Here is a 19,278-nt window from a genome sequence, read left to right as displayed (position 1 = left end):
ATATAATGTTTAACTGATATTTCTCATCATTCATTCATTCATTCATTTAATCATGCAACAAGTAATTATTGAGTGCTTACAATATTCCAGGCACTATTTTGTTAAAGGGGACACTACGGTGAGTGAGAAACATAAGGTCCTTGTTCTCATAGGTTGATATTCTAGTGGGGGGAGGCAGCAATTCAAAAAACCCATAATCAAACAATTTTAGACAGTGAAAAGAGTTCTAAAGGTACTATACAGTAGCAAAATGATAGGGAATGTCAGGGTGTTGGGAATATGGAAGCCAGTGGTCATTTTCATAGTCAAACAAGAACGTTGCTTTCTAAGGAAACATTAGAATGAAAAGAAGCGGGTACAAGATGAGGCAGAAAAGGTAGGCATGGGCTAGATCACTTAGGGCTCTGGAAGCCCTGGTGTAAGATCTGAATCTTATTTTGGTTTTAACAGGATACCACTGGAGGTTTTTTAAGCCAGAAAATGACATGATTCGATTTACACTTCAGAAACAGCACCATAATAGGGAGGGAGGGAAAAGCCACTGGCTTTGATTGTGATGAATAGATACCAAATGAGGATGAATGGAGGCAGAGAGGCCAGTCTGGAGGAAGTAATTGCAACACTCCTGGCAAGAGATGGATGCTAAACTTGTGGTGAAGGTGGAGTGATGTGGTGGGAGATAATGGGATTTCCTGATGAATTGGCTAGGGGAAGGTTGATGGAAAGAGAGAAAAAATGTTTGATTTCTAGAGTGTTGGCTTTAGTCATTGAGGAAATGGTGGTGCTTTTTACTGAGTTGGGGATCACTGGAAGAGCAGCAGGTATGTAGTGAGAAAACATAAAAGCACAGAACCTGGAATAGAAGCTGATTCTGAGTAAGGTGCTTTGTTTACATGGAAAATAATCTGATATTTCAAAAACCTCTGATGCTGTTTTTTGTAATATTAGATTCTAGCAACAATTTTTTGACCTTACCACATTGTGCTAAACTTAACCAAGAAAATGTATTATTACCCAAATAATTTTTAGAGAATTAAGAAGCTGCTCTCCTGCATTTGCCAATTTCTTCTTCTTTCTTCCTGTGCAGATCTGCAAAGCAGCTTGCCACTCTCTTTGTGAACTTGTGTGTCACTGCAGAGACCCATGAGGTCTCTGCTCTCTGGTTCCTGTGGTATGTGAAGCAGTGTGGAGGCATAACCAGAATCATCTCGACAACCAGTGGAGGACAGGTACCCATCCATTCCCCCACTGTCCCAACGAAAAAACACTGCTACTAAAATGAAAGATCAGCACCCTCCTTCAATCATGAACTGCTGAAGTGGGAAGCAAACTTGTGGCTTTTAGAGCATTACCATAGCAGCTTAAAGTGGTTTTTGTAAGGCACAGTCTGTTGTCAGGTACCCACTGCGAGAACCCAGTGTACAATGTAATTGTAAAACTAGGCTTATCTCTCTTTATGCACTGTTGCCATTTTCCATCTAGATATACATTCAATTATTATTTGGCAAGTTTGTAGGAGACCATCTGAAGTAAGCTTAGCTTGAGCACTTCTTGGAGGGTTTCTAAAGGAAAGTCAGAAATGCATTTTCAATTTAAAACACACACTAAGCATGGAATTTATTCATTCAATGCCCATTCCTTGGGCCCCGGCACTATAAAAGGCACTGTGCTAGGCACCGTAGGAACAGATTAGAGTTCGTAGATAATATACTTAGTTGTCCTGTTCCTTTCTTCTCTCCCTCTTTCTCTTCTTTCTCTTCTTCTCCTCCCCCTCCTCTTTCTCCTCCTTTTTTTTCCTCCTTCTCCTTCTCTTTCTTCTCTGACCTTAACTGAACTGAAATTGCAGAGGTGGCAGTCAGGTCAACTGTGTGTATAGCCAGGTAGAACTTTTGGAAGTTTTAGCAAGGCTCAGGGCAAGTGCGTACAGTGAGGTGAAATGACTTCAGTGACTACAGAGGCAGCATGCACCTGACCCAGGATAAGATGGGCAGCCGGCCACAGGGAGTAGGCTGGCCTGGGGGAAGGGGACATGGTGGGAGGCAGGGACGTTCTGCACTTGAGCCACAAAGCAAGGAGGCTTAGGCCTGTGCAGGCACACTAGGGCAGAGTTTTAGATCCAGCTTCACCAGGACCAGCTCCCAACAAAAGACTACAGATAGGACAGACAGCAGGGATGGTGACCAGAAAGGTGGAACACAAGGGTCATTCTGAAGATGTCCAGCTAAGGTTGGAGCCTAGGAATCTACAAGAGCATAGCTTATAAAGTAACTTAGAAATCCTGTAATTTTGTCCAAAGACAGCAATTCCTAGTTAGAAAACAATGATGACGGACACTAGTCACAGCAGCAAAATGAATGTTATACATCTCCGAGTAAAGACAGATGAGGACAATTAGCAATTTAGAAGTTTATGCCCATTCCTGCATTTCTTATACACCTCCTTTTCTCTTTCCAGGAGAGGAAATTTGTGGGAGGATCTGGTCAAGTGACTGAGCGGATAATGGACCTCCTTGGGGACCGAGTGAAGCTGGAGAGGCCTGTGATCTACATTGACCAGACAGGAGAATATGTGCTTGTGGAGACCCTAAACCATGAGATTTATGAGGTACCTGTGATATCGTGAAATATATATTTGATCTTCATCCCAGTTTCCTGGCATACAACTTTAAAAATTCTTAGAATCTCCAAAGTGATGTCCTTTGATGCCAATAATTGATGGCTGGCAGCCCCCAGGTAGTTTCAGGAGGGGTTGGTCACAGGAAAGACCATGGCAGGATTAGAGGGTTGGGACTTTCAGTCCCACCTCCAGCCTCCAGCGAGGGGATGATGCAAGGGGCTGAAGATTGAATCAATCACCAGTAGTCAATGATTTAATCAATCATGTCTACATAATGAAGTCTCCATAGAAACCCAAAAGGACCGAGTTCTGGGAGCTTCTGGATATCTGCACAACTGGAGGTTCCTTGAGAATGCCATGCCTGGGGAGGGCATGGAAATTCCATGCCCCTTCTCACATCCCTTGTCCTATGCACCTCTTCATCTGTATCTTTTGCAATATATATTTTTAATAACATAACAGTAAACATGTTTCCCTGAGTTCTGTGAGCTGCTGTAGCAAATTAATCAAACTCAAAGAAGGGGTGTAGGAACATCAGCTTGAAGCAGATTGATCAGGATATCTGGAAGCTATACTTGTGACTGACATCTGAAAGTGGGTGACTGTCTTGGAGACTGAGCCCTCAACATATAGGATCAGAAGCTGTCTCCAGGTAGATACTGTTAGAATTGAATTGCATTCAGAGGACACACAGCTGGCGTCTGCTGTAGAATTGCTTTCTGTCTTCGTGTGTAGGGAAAACCCACCCTACATTTGGTCACAGAAGTCTTCTGTGGTGGTCATTGTTGACTGAGAGAATGGATAAAGCACTTTGGTATGATTTTTTTTCCACTCAGAGTAACCAAGACACTTAAACAAGTGGGAAGAGGCCACAGGCTCATAGATAATCAAAGTTCAAATGAAGTGGAGAATACTGCATACTTCACAGTCTTTTTTCCAGAAGTGAAAAAGCTACTTCTAACTGAAAAACAGGAAAAGAGAACCAGAACATTTGGGGTGGGGGAAGATTTATAAAGGCATATAAAGGTATTCTACTGTAGATGATGGGGTGATGGATGCAGCCATCCACCATGGGACGTGTATACCTACGTAACAAACCTGCATGTTCTGCACATGTACCCCAGAACTTAAAGTACTATGAAAAACATATAAAAGTATTATTAATTCTCTGTATGTTGCTTTTATGTAATTAGAAAAACACAGAAAGTATTTATTTCATAAATATCAAGCACCTCCTATGTGCCTGACATTATTCTAGGAGTCAGGAACATAACCTTGAACAAAACAGATACAATTCTCTGCCCACATACAATTCTTGTTCTAGTGAAGGAGAAAGACCATTATGAAACATATAATTAAAATATAAAGTATGTCAGATAGTGATAATTAGTGTGGAAAAAATCAAGCTGGGAGGTGGGGAGAGGGCATACCAGAAAGTGGGTGGGAGAATTGGTTATGCAAATTTAAACAAGGTTATCAGGGAAGGCCTCACTGAGGTGGTCTCTGATAGAGAATTGGAGAAGATGAGGGATTGAGCCATGTGGCTCCCTGGGAGAAAATGGGACAGCCAGTGCCAAGGCCCTGAGATGGGAGCAAGCCTGATGTGACCAAGGAACAGCAGGGTGATCAAAATGACAGGAGTAAGAGTGAGGGCAAAAGTAACAGGAGGTGAGATCAGTGATGTAACAGGTCCATTTCGTGTGTGGCCCTGGTGATGATGGTGAGAACCTTGGCTCTGACTCTAAGTGAAATGGGAAGTCGTTGGAGGTTTTCTACTAAGGAACAATAAGGGCTACTTTAGGTTTCAACAAAATCCTTCTCACTTCTTTACGAGACTGAAAAGAGGAAAGGGTAGATAGAATGAGAATCATTGGGAAAACACAAAAGCAACAGGGCAACAATGTTTAACCACGTTGCTTTTCTTTCAGGCTACATATGTGATTAGTGCTGTTCCTCCTGCTCTGGACATGAAGATTCACTTCAATCCCCCTCTGCCAATGATGAGAAACCAGTTGATCACTCGTGTGCCTTTGGGTTCAGTCATCAAGTGTATAGTTTACTATAAAGAGCCTTTCTGGAGGAAAAAGGGTGAGTACTTTCCTTACATTAAAATATTTAGAAGAAGGTCCAAGAAACTTGCTGCTAAGATGTGCATTTAAAAAAATGTCAATTTTTATTTTAGATTCAGGGGTATATGGATATGTTGCATGGTGCTGAGCTTTGGGGTATGAATGACCCTATCATTCAGGTAGTGAACATCATAGTGTCCAATAGGTGGGTTTTCAACTCTTGCCCCACTCTTTACCTCCCCCTCTAGTAGTCCTCAGTGTCTATTATTCCCATCTTTATAACCATATTTACCCCATGCTTAGCTCCCACTTATAAGTGGGAACATGCAGTATTTGGTTTTCTGTTTCTGCACTGATTCGCTTAGGATAATGTCCTCCAGCTGCTTCCATTTGCTGCAAAGGGTATGATTGAGTTCTTTTTTATGGCTGCAGAGTATTCCATGGTATATACATGCAACATTTTCTTTCTTTCTTTCTTTTTTTTTTTAATGTGGAGTCTCACTTTGTTGCTCAGGCCGGAGTGCAGTGGCGCAATCTTGGCTCACTGCAACCTTCACCTCCCAGGTACAAGCGATTCTCCTGCCTCAGCCTCCAGAGTAGCTGGGACTACAAGCATGTGTCACCACGCCTGGCTAATTATTTTTGTATTTTTAGTAGAGACGGGGTTTCACCATGTTGGCCAGGATGATCTCCATCTCTTGACCTCGTGATCCGCCCACCTCAGCCTCCCAAAGTGTTGGGATTACAGGTGTGAGCCACCGCGCCCTGCCCACATATTCTTTATCTAATCCACTGTGGATGGGCACCTACATTGACTCCACATGTTTGCTATTGTGAGTAGTGCTGTGATCAACATTTGACTACATGTGCCTTTTTGGGAGGATGATTTATATTCCTTTGGGTATATATCTAGTAATGAGATTGCTGGGTCTCATGATAGTTCTATTTTTAGTTTTTTGCAAAAACTCCAAACTTCTTTCCATAGTGGCTGAACTAATTTACATTCCCACCAACAGTGCCTAAGTGCTCTTTTTTCTCCAACATCTCTTCTTTTTTGACGTTTTAATAATAGCCATTCTGACTGGTGTGAGATGGTATCTCATCGTGGTTTTGAATGGCATTTATCTGATGATTAGTGATACAGAGCTCTTTTTCATATGCTTTTTGGCCATTTGTATGTCTTCTTTTAAGAAGTGTCTGTTCAGGCATTTCGCCTACTTTTTAATGGGATTATTTGGTTTTTGCCTATAGAATTAAGTTCCTTGTAGATTCTGGATATTAGACCTTTGTCAGATGCATAGTTTGCAAATATTTTCTCCCATGTTGTAGGCAGTGTGTTTGCTTTCTTGATAGTTTCTTTTGCTGTGTAGAGCTTTCTAGTTTAATTAGATCCCACGTGGCAATTTTTGTGTTTGTTGCGATTGCTTTTGAGGACTTAAAGGCATGTGTTTGCATGTAACTGTTTTGTTACAATGCTGGACATAAAATGTTAATCCAGGTTCTAAGCACAATTTTTTCAAATAAAATGTACTGGCACAAACTCATGGAATTAACTTCCCTTAGAATATAACCAATTCTTTGTAAATCAATAAAAAGTTTATTTAATTTTCCCACAAAATCTTGTGAAAAGAGGTGAGTAACCTTTTCTAATTCAGTGTTTTTAAGTATGGGTTTATAAAGCCATTGACAATTGTTGGGATTCTGAAAAGTTCTTGCCTCTCTCTCACTAGTGTCGATTCTACCATATTCAATTCAATTCATTTATTCATTTGCACATATTCAACAACTGTACTACTTGACTGGGTAGAACATTGCAGGGATGCTCACTAAAGTGCTAGATTCTACAATGATGGGAATGTTCTAGAGCTGCTTTAATATACTAGTCACTAGCCACATGTGGGTACTAAACACTTGAAATATGGCTAGTGAGACTTAGGAATTAGATTTTAAATTTTTATTTATTTTTAATTGCTTTAAATGTAAATGCAAATAGCTACATGCAGACAGCACAATGCCAGAGTCTTGTCATGTTTGCTCTTATAGCATCCACTTTTCTTCCAAGTGGAGACCATGTAAGAAAAGTCAGTACCTAGGTCTGAGGGTGAACGGCAGGATGTACTTCAAGGAGGAGCAAGACTACAGAAAGAAGTTTAGAGGCAAATGGGGAAAATGCCACAATTTTGCTTTAGGGTGCTCCTTCCTGTATGCTGCTCTTTTTTGGCTGCATCACAGGCTCCTCATTCTCCACCTTGCAGATGATCACATTCAGGACTGCTATTGGATAGGTGCATCAGTTGAGCAAGTAATCTACTCTTTGCAAAGTCCAGTGAGGTGACCCATCACAAAGAGCCCTGTCATTTTAGTCTTTGAATCTAATGGCAGTAACACACTGGTGCTGAGTTACTTCCTCTTGTGGCCCAGGTCACCCATTTTAAATGACTGGCTGGTAGCAAGTAAATAAGGTTTAGGACCAGGAATACAGTCTTCTGTTAATGAGAGTGAGTGCCTTTATTTATGGAGAGAAACTAACTTTCCATTCATGCCTGCAAATCTTTATCTTAGGCCTGCTATGTGCCAGGCAAGTTGTTAAGCATCAGTATCAAAAAGAAAACCCAGGTTCTCTACTCTCAGGGTCTGACTTGGTCCTTGTTGGTAATGAGCCTTGAGTAAGACTTTTTAAAAATGACAGTGGGCAGGCCAAAGTGGTGCACACCTGTAGTACCAGCAGTCAGGAGGCTGAGACTGGAGGATTGCTTGAGCCCAGGAGGTGGAGGATACAGTGAATGAGCTATGATTGTACCACTGTACTCCAGCCTGGGCAGCAGTGTGAGACTCCATCTCTATCTCAAAAAAATAAAATAAAATAAAAGATTGTAGACACAAGATAGCCTCACCAAAGCATCTGAGATTTCTTTTGAGTAACAACATTAATGTAGTTCTTGAACTGATCACCTGTTGTATGCCAGTCACCGTGCTAGGCATTGAGAATTCAAAGGCACTTTTCCTTGCCCAGAAAATCCAGACTCAGGAGGAAGACAGTCATGCAAACTGGTAATTGCACAACAATGTGTTGAGTTCTAGGCTATTATCGAAACACCAAGTAGGGCTCCAGACTCATATCCAATATGATTCCTGTTACACTGATAGGTGATTCAATGACACTTACTTGAAAACTTCTGTAATGAAATCTGAAGAAGTTCACTCTTATAACAGGATATTTGCTTTGCATTAGACTATCATGTCACTGCCAAAGACACTGTAATTAACTAGTAACATACAAGTTCAGTCAATATGAGGTAACAAGATAGAAGGGTATGCATTATGCAGCCACAACAATCCAGCACAGTGACTAGCACATATGAGGCACGCAGTCATCAATCACTAAAGGGTTTTTTTCATTGCTCTGTTTTGTTTTACAGTGCAGCTTGGGTTATTAAAGAGAAAGTAACATTTTGTATTTTGATATAGACAGCTGTAGCCAGCTCTTAATTGCTTCTCCCCTCTATAACCCCCATCCAACCTCAGCGTCATGCTGAACCCTGCCTTTATTTTTAATTGTAGATATTTAAGGAGTACGTCATGTTTTGACACACATGTACATAGTGAAATCATTTGTGGTCAAACAAATTAACACATCCATTTCCTCACATGGTTACCTCCTGTGTGTAGTTAAGAGCACCTGATGGCTTTTAGATTGATTATCCCAGGAAATCCTTCCCAGTCTCTTTGTGTGTAACATCATTGTGAATTTGCAAGGATGGGTCATCTCCTTTTCTTTGTTGGCCTTCCACCAAGATATCCTAAGTCTAACCATCCTCGCCATCAGCACCCCCACTCTACACAGGATGCATCAGCCCTTCATTCTAGCCCACTTCTGTGGAAAGGGTAGGCTGTTAGCAATGCATTGAATTCTTATGGTCTCCTTGTTTTTGTTCATCTATGAACCATTTCTACTTTCCCTTAAATATTTACATCTAATTAATATCAATTTTTGTTTTCAATGCAGGAGCAGTACCTGTTTTTTAAATCACAGAAGTAAATCTAATGATCATAAAACTTTCAAAAAACAAAAGTGTGTGAAAAATGTTTCTCTTCTATTGTTCCTCCCCCTATAAAGCCACGGTTAAAAGTTTAGATTGTTTATCCTTAAAGATTTGCTGTTTACATAGGTAATACAAGCTGAACATCCCTAATCTGAAGACTCAAAATTCAAAATGCTCCAAATTCTGAAACTTTTGAAGCACCAACATGATGCCTCAAGTTGAAAATTCCATACCTGAGCTCATGTGACAGGTCACAGTCACAACTTTGTTTCATGCAGAAAATTATTAAAATATTGTATAAAATTACCATCAGATGATGTGTATAAGATGCATTTGAAACATAAATGAATCTGGTGTTTAGGCTTGGGTCTCACCCCCAAATATCATGTGTGTGCAAGGATTTTAAAATCTGAAAAGAGCCAAAATTTGAAACACTTCTTATCTCAAGCATTTCAGATAAGGGATACAAATACTCAATCTGTACTTTAAATATATGTGTGTGAGAATCCCTATATATATGTAGAGAGAACTATATATACTGGAAATACATGTTAAATAATATAATAAATATCTCATACAAATGTAACTTTAATTTTAAATAGGTACATTAATATATTTTTCCAAAAACATGTTTTTTTAAAAAATGTCATACATCATACATCTCATATTGAAATTTGCTGTTTCCTGTGAACAATATGCCATGGACATCTCTCCATAGCAGTACATTTAAATTTACCCCCTTTCAACAACTGAATAAATAGTATCTCATTTTGTGCCTTATCAGAATTTACCCAAGACATTTGCTGTTGATAGTCATTTTTCTTGTTTCCAACCTTTTGCTATTATACACTATGCTGCAATAAACAGCATCCTCCATATAGCTCTACAGATTTGTATAGGAGCATTTCTTTTTGATAGATGTTGTAGAATGTCAAGTCAATTGATGTGGGTAGACCTGTGAAATTTTTGTTAGGGTTTCTGTCCTCTCACGCCCTTGCCAGTTGATGTAAGTTCCATATTTGTCTTCTCTAAATACCATGTTAAAATTTGATTCCCAGTGTTGGAGATGGGGCCTAAAGGCAACTGTTTGGGTTATGTGGGCAGATCCCTCATGAACATCTTGGTGCCATCCTCCTCCCTGAGTAGTAAGTGAGTTCTTGTTCTGTCAGTTCCCATGAGAGCTGGTTGTTAAAAAGAGTCTGGCACTTCCCTTTCCTCTCTCTTGCCTCCTGTCTCACCAAGTGATCTGCACACACCAGCTTCGCTTCCCCTCCAGACATGAGTGGAAACTTCCTGAGGCCTTCACAAGAAGCGGATGCTGGTGCCATGTTTCTTGTACAGCCTATAGAAACATGAGCCAAATAAACCTCTTCCTTTTATATATTACCCAGCCTCAAGTATCCCTTTATAGCAACACTAGCAGAATAAGACACCAGCTAATAATATTTTAAAATTTTCTGTCAATTGGGTAGGAGAAATTACCTCATTTTTCTATAATTTGTAATTTTTATCATTAACAAAGTGTCAATTTATTAATTACTTTTGCTCATTAAAGTTTTTTTTTCTGTATATGTTGCAGATATTTTCTCCCAGTGAATCAGTTTTTAACAATTTGTTGTATGATGGTTTTCCCCTACTAAATTCTCATATACACATGGATTCTTTCTATTCCACTGATCTTTGTCACTGGGTTCTCAACATTTCTTTGAAGCTGTACTCATTTAAAAATGTAGGCATAAACTACCATTACAGGTATTCCTAAATTATACACAAGTATCTCTGAAAAATTGTATCATTGTAACTATAAAACATATGAAAAGTAGACGTTTTAAAAAGCCAAAATTGAAAAACAAGAATTTCTAGTATTTTCTTTAATGATCTAGATGTGCAATCTAGGTGTACACCCCCACTTTGGAGAGCACAGGTTTGTACCATCTAATACTATTACAGCATTGTATTGTTCTAATATCTGTAGCTTTATAATACGTTTATAATATGTTATAATACGTCAGGTAGAACATTCCCTTATTATTACTTTTCCTTTAATTTTGTCCTTAGTAAACTTCTTCAGTTACTCATCCAGATGAATGTTATTATCATCTCGTCAAAGCTCCTGCCTCCACACCCCTACATTACCATAGCTTCTATTGAATTATTTTATTCTAAACATGCCTCTTTGTCACCTCCCAGAGCTACAATGGCTTCTTTTCTCTCTGAGAATGTTACTTAGCACTTTAGGGTAAATTTCTTCTACTACCTGAATTATTAGGTCCCTCCCCATCCCAATGATAGTTTTTCTGGTTTGTTTGTTGTGAATTTGTTTCTGCTTTTGTCTTTGCCTTTATTCTTTAAGAACTTCTTTAAGTGCTTGGATGGCCTTGAATATCTCCCGTCTTTTTCTAAGAGTAAGGCCCTACAAAGCTGACGAGATGTTTTGTGTGCGTGGGTGCAGCTCCTGAGCTTTCTATCTGCAAATGGCAGAAATTCCTTCCATGCTGCACAGCTTATCCTGGCATGAACATGACTTTTCTTTCTGTCACTTGTTCCTTCACCTCCACTAAGTGCACCCACTTGACTCAGACGCCAGATTCACTCTGAGAAGGAAGTGTCCAAGGAGCCCCTCCATTGAGAAAGCAGTACCTCCACCTCGGCCAGCCTGGCGTCCTATGCTAGTCCTCTTCAGCTGATCCCTACATGATCAGTATGCTCATGCTCTTTGATCAGATCTTGTCCTGTTTGTCTCCTTTCTCTCTTGCCTTCTTATAACAGGGGATTCCTAAGATGTTGTATTTTTAAATCTTGAGTTCTTAGACTAAACATTTCTTTTTCACATACTTCAGTCTTTCTCTACATCTTTTCCTGCCCCAGCACACCTGAAGGGCATTCAAGCGCCCCACAAGGCAGTGGCTGGTTGGAACATTGATTCTAACAGGTGCACAGTGGGGAGGGACACAGGAGGAGAGAAAGAGACAAGTTCACTTTAAAAGGCTTAATGGTGTGTCTACTCACACACACATATGCACACATGTTGGGAAGGTCCTTTCTATGCTCTTTCTTCCTTATTTTGAATTCTTCTTATTGGGTTTTCTATACAACATTTGCTGCTGAGTCTTCCACAACAATTTTGTTGAAACAACCTCAATTTGGTAAATGAATGATGGAGCAGGAAGAGTGGTACACTGCAGTAACATATTGTTAGAACGTTTCAGACTCTGCCCTGACATTTGCCCCAGTGCCCTGTCACAGTCTTTTGAAATTGCATATACAGTCACACCTCTTTTTATTGAACTTCACTTTATTGCACTTTAGAGATAATTGCACCTTTTGCAAATTGAAGGTTTGTGGCAACCCTGCATTGAGCAAGTTTATCGGCATAATTTTTCCAACAGCGTGTACTTACTTCATGTCTCTGTATCACATTTTGGTAATCCTCACAATATTTCAAACTTTCATTATTATTATATTTGTTATTGTGATCTGTGATCAATGCCCTTTGATAGTACTATTGTAATTGTTTTGGAGTGCCAAAAACCACAGCCATATAAGATGGCACACTTAATCGACAAATGCTGTGTGTATTCGGACTGCTCAGTCAACCAATTGTTCCCCCAGATCTCCCCCATCTTCTTGGGTATCCCTATTCTTTGAGACACAACAGTAATGAAATAAGGCCAATGAGTGACCCTACAGTGGTCTCCCCAGTGTTCAAGTGAAAGGAAGCGTTGTACATCTCTTGCTTTAAATCAAAAGCTAGAAATGATCAAGCTTAGTGAGGAAGGCATATTGAAAGCTGAGATAGGCTGCAAGCTAGGCCTCTTGAGCCAAATATCCAGGTTGTGAATGAAAAAGAAAAATTCTTGAAGGAAATTAAAAGTGGACTCCACTGAACATATGAATAATAAGAAAGTAAAACAACCTTATTGATAAATGGAGAAAGTCTGAGTGGCCTGGATAGAATATCAAACCAGCCGCAGCATTCCTTTAAGCCAAAGCCTAGATCTAGAGCAAAGCCCCAACTCTCTTCAACTGAAGTTGAAACAGGTGATGAAGCTGCAGAGAAAAGTTTGAAGCTAACAGAGTTTGGTTTATGAAGTGTAGGGAAAGAAGCCTTCTCCTCATAATATAAAAGTGCAAGGTTAAGCAGCAAGGGCTGGTGAAGAAGCTGCAGCAAGTTATCCAGAAGTTCTACATGAGAACGTTGATAAAGGTGGCTACATTAAACAATAGGGTTTTGTTTGTTTGTTCGTTTGTTTTTGAGATGGAGTCTCGCTCTGTCACCCAGGCTGGAGTGCAGTGGCACGATCTCGGCTCACTGCAACCTCTGCCTCCGGGTTTCAAGCAATTCTTCTGCCTCAGCCTCCCAAATAGCTGAGGTTACAGTCATGTGCCACCATGCCCATCTAATATTTGCATTTTTAGTAGAGCCAGTATTTCCCCATGTTGGTCATGCTGGTCTTGAACTCCTGACCTCAAGTGATCCGCCCACCTCAGCCTCTTAAGTGCTAGGATTACAGGCATGAGCCACCACACCCAACTGTAAACTCACTGAAGGCTCAGATGGTTGTTAGCTTTTTTAGTAGTAATGCATGTTTAAATTAAGGTGTGTACATATTTTAGACATAAGTCTATTGGACGCTTAATAGACTACAGTATAGTGTAGATATAACTTTTATGTGCACTGGATAACCACCAATTTGTGTGGCACAATTTGCTTTATTCACTTTATTGCTGTGATCTGAAATGAAACCCACATTATCTTTGAGGTGTGCCTGTATTTTGTTCAGGAGGGAACTAAGAGAGACACTCTTATCTAGGATGCGCTGAAATTCTTTTTCAAGTTGTTCTTGATGGGGAAAGAGTCTTTGGACGTCATGTTTGAAATGACAGTTTGGGACTCTTATGAATTTTAGTTATACATGTCCTTCTGCTCTGCCTCCAGAAAATAAAGAACTGCTTAGAATAAGCAACTTTCATAAAATGTCAATGTGCAGTCTCTTCTGTTTTACAGTAATGAACTGGTATTTCCTTTATAGATCTTTGGATTTATTCTGATTTCTTATGAAAGAGAAAATGGGGAACCCACGTATTTACTGCAAGGAAAACCAGATTTCATTAAATGGTGACTTGGATGAATTTCTAATATCATATGCTTTATTCTTTGCAGAGAAGGGCTTACAGTTTGATTTTTTCAAAAAATGCTGGCCACTTAGCCCTCCTTTGACGTCAGTTTGGTTTGCCTTCATATGCTTGGGGTATAATATGCTATATTTGGCCTTTGGGCTTCTCAAGTTTAAAAACATGTGCTTCATTATAACTGCCCTGGGTAGCTTGATAGAGTGATGAATATGCTCTTCCATTTTGCTGTTCTTTAAGATTACTGTGGAACCATGGTTATTGATGGAGAGGAAGCTCCAGTTGCCTACACATTGGATGATACCAAACCTGATGGCAACTATGCCGCCATAATGGGGTAAGGCACAATTATGGTGTTGTGGCTGCTATTCAGCGTTGACAAGGTAATCACATACTATAAACAAATATGCTCCAAACTTTGACAAATGATTTTTTAACCCAATGGCATTATCTTTCAAATTCAGCAGTATGAAAATTATTTCTGGTTCTTTTCTAAATAATGTCTTCCAATGAATAAACATTTAGATGGAAGCAAAATACCAATAACATTTTAAAATTTTTATGTTAATTTTCTATTAGTATTTAGTGCTGGGGGTAGAGATATTTTGGTGACCCGTCTTTTGTTGGCAGCATGATATAAAGACCTGACTTGGGGTGTTTTACTAAGAGACTTCTTTTGGAGGCTGTGTGGGCACCCATGTTACTTAAGTGGGATGCTGAGACTTCTGAGCCCCATTAAAGAGCCAAAACCAGCCTAGTCTTCAGCTTTCCAGGGAAGAACAGCACATGGGAAGGGAAGGCCAGGATGTCCTGACCCAGAGAGGTGGTGACCTGGAGCATCCAAAATTGAGATAGGCCCTAGGACATGTATGAGTTTATCTCAGAGAGACCCAACAGTCAGAACAGGGAGATCAAAGCCAATTGTAAGTTGAAGGCAATCATGGGGCTAGAAATGGAGATGGAATCTAGAAGGTTGGGTGCTACGGAGATACCATGGTGGAGACAAAACCAAAGAGCAAGGACTGGATGAAATTGAAAAGGCTCAGACATGGCCTTAAGTGGGCATTTGAGGCCCAAGGTTTATTCTTATTGACCACCAGCTGGGTGAGGGGAAGTGGGTCAGCCATAGTGCTATCGAAGTCAAAAATTATGGGCAGTCATCTATTTTTATTCGCTTGACTCCTTGAAGTTAGACAGTGCTCTTCAGTGTCAGAAATTCGACATGAAACTTTGAGCGTAAAATAAGCTCGTATATTGTTTGTTTCTTTTGGTTGACTTTTAACTGTGTAAACTGGGCATATGTGTAGCTATAGAAATGAGGCTAGGATGAAAGCAACTACTAATTTCTCCCCTTTTTTCTTGTTTGTATGTTTTAGATTTATCCTGGCCCACAAAGCCAGAAAACTGGCACGTCTTACCAAAGAGGAAAGGTAACAAAAGAAGTGCTGCTTCTTTCTTTCCTTTCTTCCTTTCTCCCAACTCCGTCCCTCCTTCCCTTTTCTCCTTCTTTCCTTCTTTTCTACCTACTTGCCTGTCTTTCATTTTCACTTAACTTTGTAACTTACAGACTGCCTAATTATATGTGTATTGCCAATGCTATGTGTTTGCTATGTTAATTATAAGGTTCTTGTGTAAAAGACATAGTGCCGATAACTTAAGAACCAAAGTATTCAAATTAATATTTGTTGAGTTTATTGTACATAAGAAAGCATGCTAGGGGTTATGGAGAATACAAAAATGGATATAACTCAGGGGCTGAAAATTTACTTGTGAAGAAGATAACCAGGGGCTGAAAATTTACTTGTGAAGACTGTGTTGTGGGGAAGTCTGCTGTACATACTATATGAATGATGCATAACAATTACGGAATGCATTGGTACAGAGGGCCTAGTTTCTCTGAAGGTGGCAATTTCTTCTTGCAATTAGTGTTCACCATTGCCAATTATTTATTCCTACACCACTGCTAATAACCTATTTACCAGGAAAGAGCTCCTGAATTATACTATGATGCGTGCTTTCCACTTCCATCAGGGTGCTCCTCCATGACCAATGTCACCTCTGCACGTGGCCAGGGCTGTAGAGATCTGCCTGGGCCTCTTACCTAAAAATGTCCCCACTAGAATATAAGATCATGAAGGTAGGATGTTTTGTCTGATTGGCTCACTGCTGGGTTTCCAGTGCCTGGAACAAATCTGTTCCCACTTGTCTTTTGATCCTGTTTATGGCTTATTCACTTTATACTACAATAAAATTTTATCTTTTTATGTAGTCAAATTTATCCATTTTAAAACCATGGTTTCAGAGTGTCTATCATGCATAGAATAGACTTTCTCATTCCAAGATAATGTTTTAGAAGTCACCCATTCTTCCATTACTTTTATGGTCTCACCTATTACATGTAAATCTCTGATCCTTCTGAAATATATTTTGGTGTAAAACAGTAATGAATCATCCAACTGTTTCCTTCATGGGCAGCTATTTGTCCCAGTGCCATTCTATTTAAAAATCCGGCTTTTCCCTGTGGGTTTAAAATGTCCACCTTTATGAATTCTAAATCTGGTTCTACTTCTGTACTTAATTTTATTTCTTTGCTCTTTCTAGCCATTCCTCTGCTTGTGCCAAGTTACTTCATTTGTATAAAAACAAAAAGACAGAACGAGTGAGAAGGTAGACAGGGAGGGAGAAGAACTTAGTCATTTTCATAGACGTGTTTCATAAACATTTTGTTCATAAACAAAAGAGCTTCTGGATTTCAAATAATATCATAATTCAGGCAATACATCACTTTACTTTCTTAAAAGATTTATCAGCAATCCTGTGTGATTAATATTTACAACCTCAAAGATTTAAGACAGCTGAAATGGAACAAAATGCCTTGTTTTTAAAACATTACAATGAAATGTTGGAGTGGAATCAATGGCTCATGAAATCTTTTTTATGAAGGGATAAATGCCTCTCTCCCACTTTTTTTTTCCTTCCCTCCTTTCCTTTGTTTTCACTTTTGTTTCTTGTTATTCACAGGTTGAAGAAACTTTGTGAACTCTATGCCAAAGTTCTGGGTTCCCCAGAAGCTCTGGAGGTAAGACTGCTTCCCAACCCTATACTAAGGGAGAGAGACCTTTATTTGTCCCCAAGGGGCCAGCAGGGATACGTTGATGCAAGTTGGGTCCTGAAGTTCATGCTTTTCCCGACATATTTGCAGAGGCATCTACACAGGACTGGTCAATTTACAAGTGGTTCCAGAGAGTGCAGGCCCTGGCTGTGCTGGTGGCAGGTCAGGGAATTTGCAACATGCTATGGTTTAGGTGGTGCTACATTGTCCCCGAATTCAGAGTTCTTCCTGGAAAAGGACATTGGGCCACTCTGCTTCCAGTTCTGTTAGGGGGGTAAAAGAGGGGAGCATCTACTACCCATAGGGAGATCCTAGATCCCAGCAGCCAGGATGGGGATGAAAAGGGCTTTTTCCCACTTCTGGTGATCTTGTAAAAAGGGCAGAGTCTCACTCATGTACGTAAACCTATACCCACCTCATCCCCCACTGTCTCACAGTTAAAAAATACGATTACCTACCCCCACTCCTGCATGGCCCCTTTTCTGCCTTGTTTTACCCTTGAACATGAGAGATGTAAAGAAGACAGGCTGTCTGTCTGCCAGTTGAGTTTTAAGACACCTTTGGAAGTAGCCAGAGGAAACAGTGATCTTCAAATGAATCAAATAGAATTCTATGGTGGCTAAAGGTGGGATGGGGGCAGGGGACATTTGGTGACAGTCAGGGGGCCCAAAGTACTCATCACAAGTACCCGTAATCACCTCCCTCATCAATATTTAAAATGATGAATCGGTTCTCTCATGACATTCACCAGACTGCTAAGTTTTAATGTTTTGACATAGACTATGCCACCTTTTGAACGTGATTATTAAATCCAATTATCTGTGAAACATTTGAAGACAATGGAGACCAATGTACAAATGAGCAGTTAATGCGTGAGAAAAGTATAATGAGGAGGCTGAGAATGTTTAACTTGTTAAGCCGCTTAAATCCAAATCTCTGTAGTATATACCACGGTCTAGTTGAGCAGCTCCATGGCTTACTCCTATTACTCTAACACTCAGCTTTGGAGTGGCTGGCTTCCTCCTTGTTAAGTTGTGTGTCTTTTGAATTTGTCTTTTTGTTCACTATTTTAAAGCAAAATTCTCTCCCTCCCTGATCATCCCACCACTGCACATCTTCTGTACTTGATATAGGTGAAACACATGCTCTTGATGTTTCTTGGAATTCTTTCTCAGCAAATAAACTAAAACAATTAGGGAAACAATAAGAGGAATGTGTTTTGCTTTTTTTTTTTTCTTTCATATACCATTTAGCAAGTTTAAATATAGGCATAGCCTCCAGGCTCAAGGGTATTGAGTTAAGTATCAAAACAAAACATATGGCCAGGTGCAGTGGCTCACAGCTGTAATCCCAGCACTTTGGGAGGCCGAGGCTGGTGGATTATGAGGTCAAGAGATTGAGACCATCCTGGCCAACATGGCGAAACCCTGTCTCAACTAAAAATACAAAAAAACATTAGCTGGACGTGCTGGCACACACCTGTAGTCCCAGCCTCTCAGGAGGCTAAGGCAGGAGAATCACTGGAACCCAGGAAAAGGAGGTTGCAGTAGGCAAGATGATGCCACTGCACTCCAGCCTGGCGACAGAGCAAGGCTTCATCTGAAAAAAAGAAATACAGTATACACTCACTCTAAAAGCACTTAACATCTGTTAAAAATTATTAGTTTTTCTGTTTAAAAATGCCATTCAATGGCACAGGTCTGGAGAATAAAGAGTGTGGAGTAAATTTTTCTTAAAAAGCCACTCAAGATATTTCACCCTGGTAGCTATTCAAGCTTTATGAAGTTACATTCTGAGACATTCTCAGGCTAAAGCAGTTTGTAATTGAAGTTCCTCCAGCAACTCATGAGATGGTTGGGGAACATCAGTTGGAGAGGAAAGCATTTGTCCTCATATTTTGAAAAAGTCTGATCATTTTTCATTTGAGAAAGTCTCTTTTTCTGAGAAGGGTGTGGATGATTAATTCCTGATGATAAAAATAAATTGGTCCTGTCCTTGTTTGCTCTTGGTATAGAGAGGGCCACTTGTTTTATTTTCACTTCGATGCTTATTTTGTGGAAGGAAGAAATTCCTGGCAACAAGAAACAGTGAAAGATAAAGTCCTACCTTTCTTCTAATTGGCTGGAGACAGCCAGAGAAGCTTGCTTAGGAGGCAGACGTAGCCATCAGGTGCTGGGGAGTTTAGCATGGTGGCACCACAGAAGACCTGGAGCCACTTAACCCATCAGGCAGAACCTCATAGTCATACTTTGTAAATAGGATGTCTTACAAATGACTGTTCAAAATCAGCTATGTGATTGCAATT

The 19,278-nt window shown here is 40.0% G+C and overlaps 1 protein-coding gene across 3 annotated transcripts in view; it reads left to right on the top strand.

The window, feature by feature from the left end:
* MAOB (monoamine oxidase B) overlaps nucleotides 1-19,278 on the top strand; it is a 111,959-nt gene that overhangs the window by 83,320 nt on the left and 9,361 nt on the right. For all 3 annotated transcript variants that reach the window (XM_035287684.3, XM_035287683.3, XM_002762807.6), the window contains 6 exons: nucleotides 1,088-1,229; nucleotides 2,455-2,604; nucleotides 4,545-4,704; nucleotides 14,102-14,198; nucleotides 15,238-15,291; nucleotides 16,883-16,940. In XM_035287684.3, the coding sequence (XP_035143575.1) occupies nucleotides 1,088-1,229; nucleotides 2,455-2,604; nucleotides 4,545-4,704; nucleotides 14,102-14,198; nucleotides 15,238-15,291; nucleotides 16,883-16,940 (661 nt within the window). The remainder of the gene's footprint in view (nucleotides 1-1,087; nucleotides 1,230-2,454; nucleotides 2,605-4,544; nucleotides 4,705-14,101; nucleotides 14,199-15,237; nucleotides 15,292-16,882; nucleotides 16,941-19,278) is intronic.

Source organism: Callithrix jacchus, chromosome X (genome assembly GCF_049354715.1).
Source record: "Callithrix jacchus isolate 240 chromosome X, calJac240_pri, whole genome shotgun sequence".
Taxonomy (NCBI): domain Eukaryota; kingdom Metazoa; phylum Chordata; class Mammalia; order Primates; family Cebidae; genus Callithrix; species Callithrix jacchus.
This window is presented reverse-complemented; position numbering and strand designations above follow the sequence as displayed.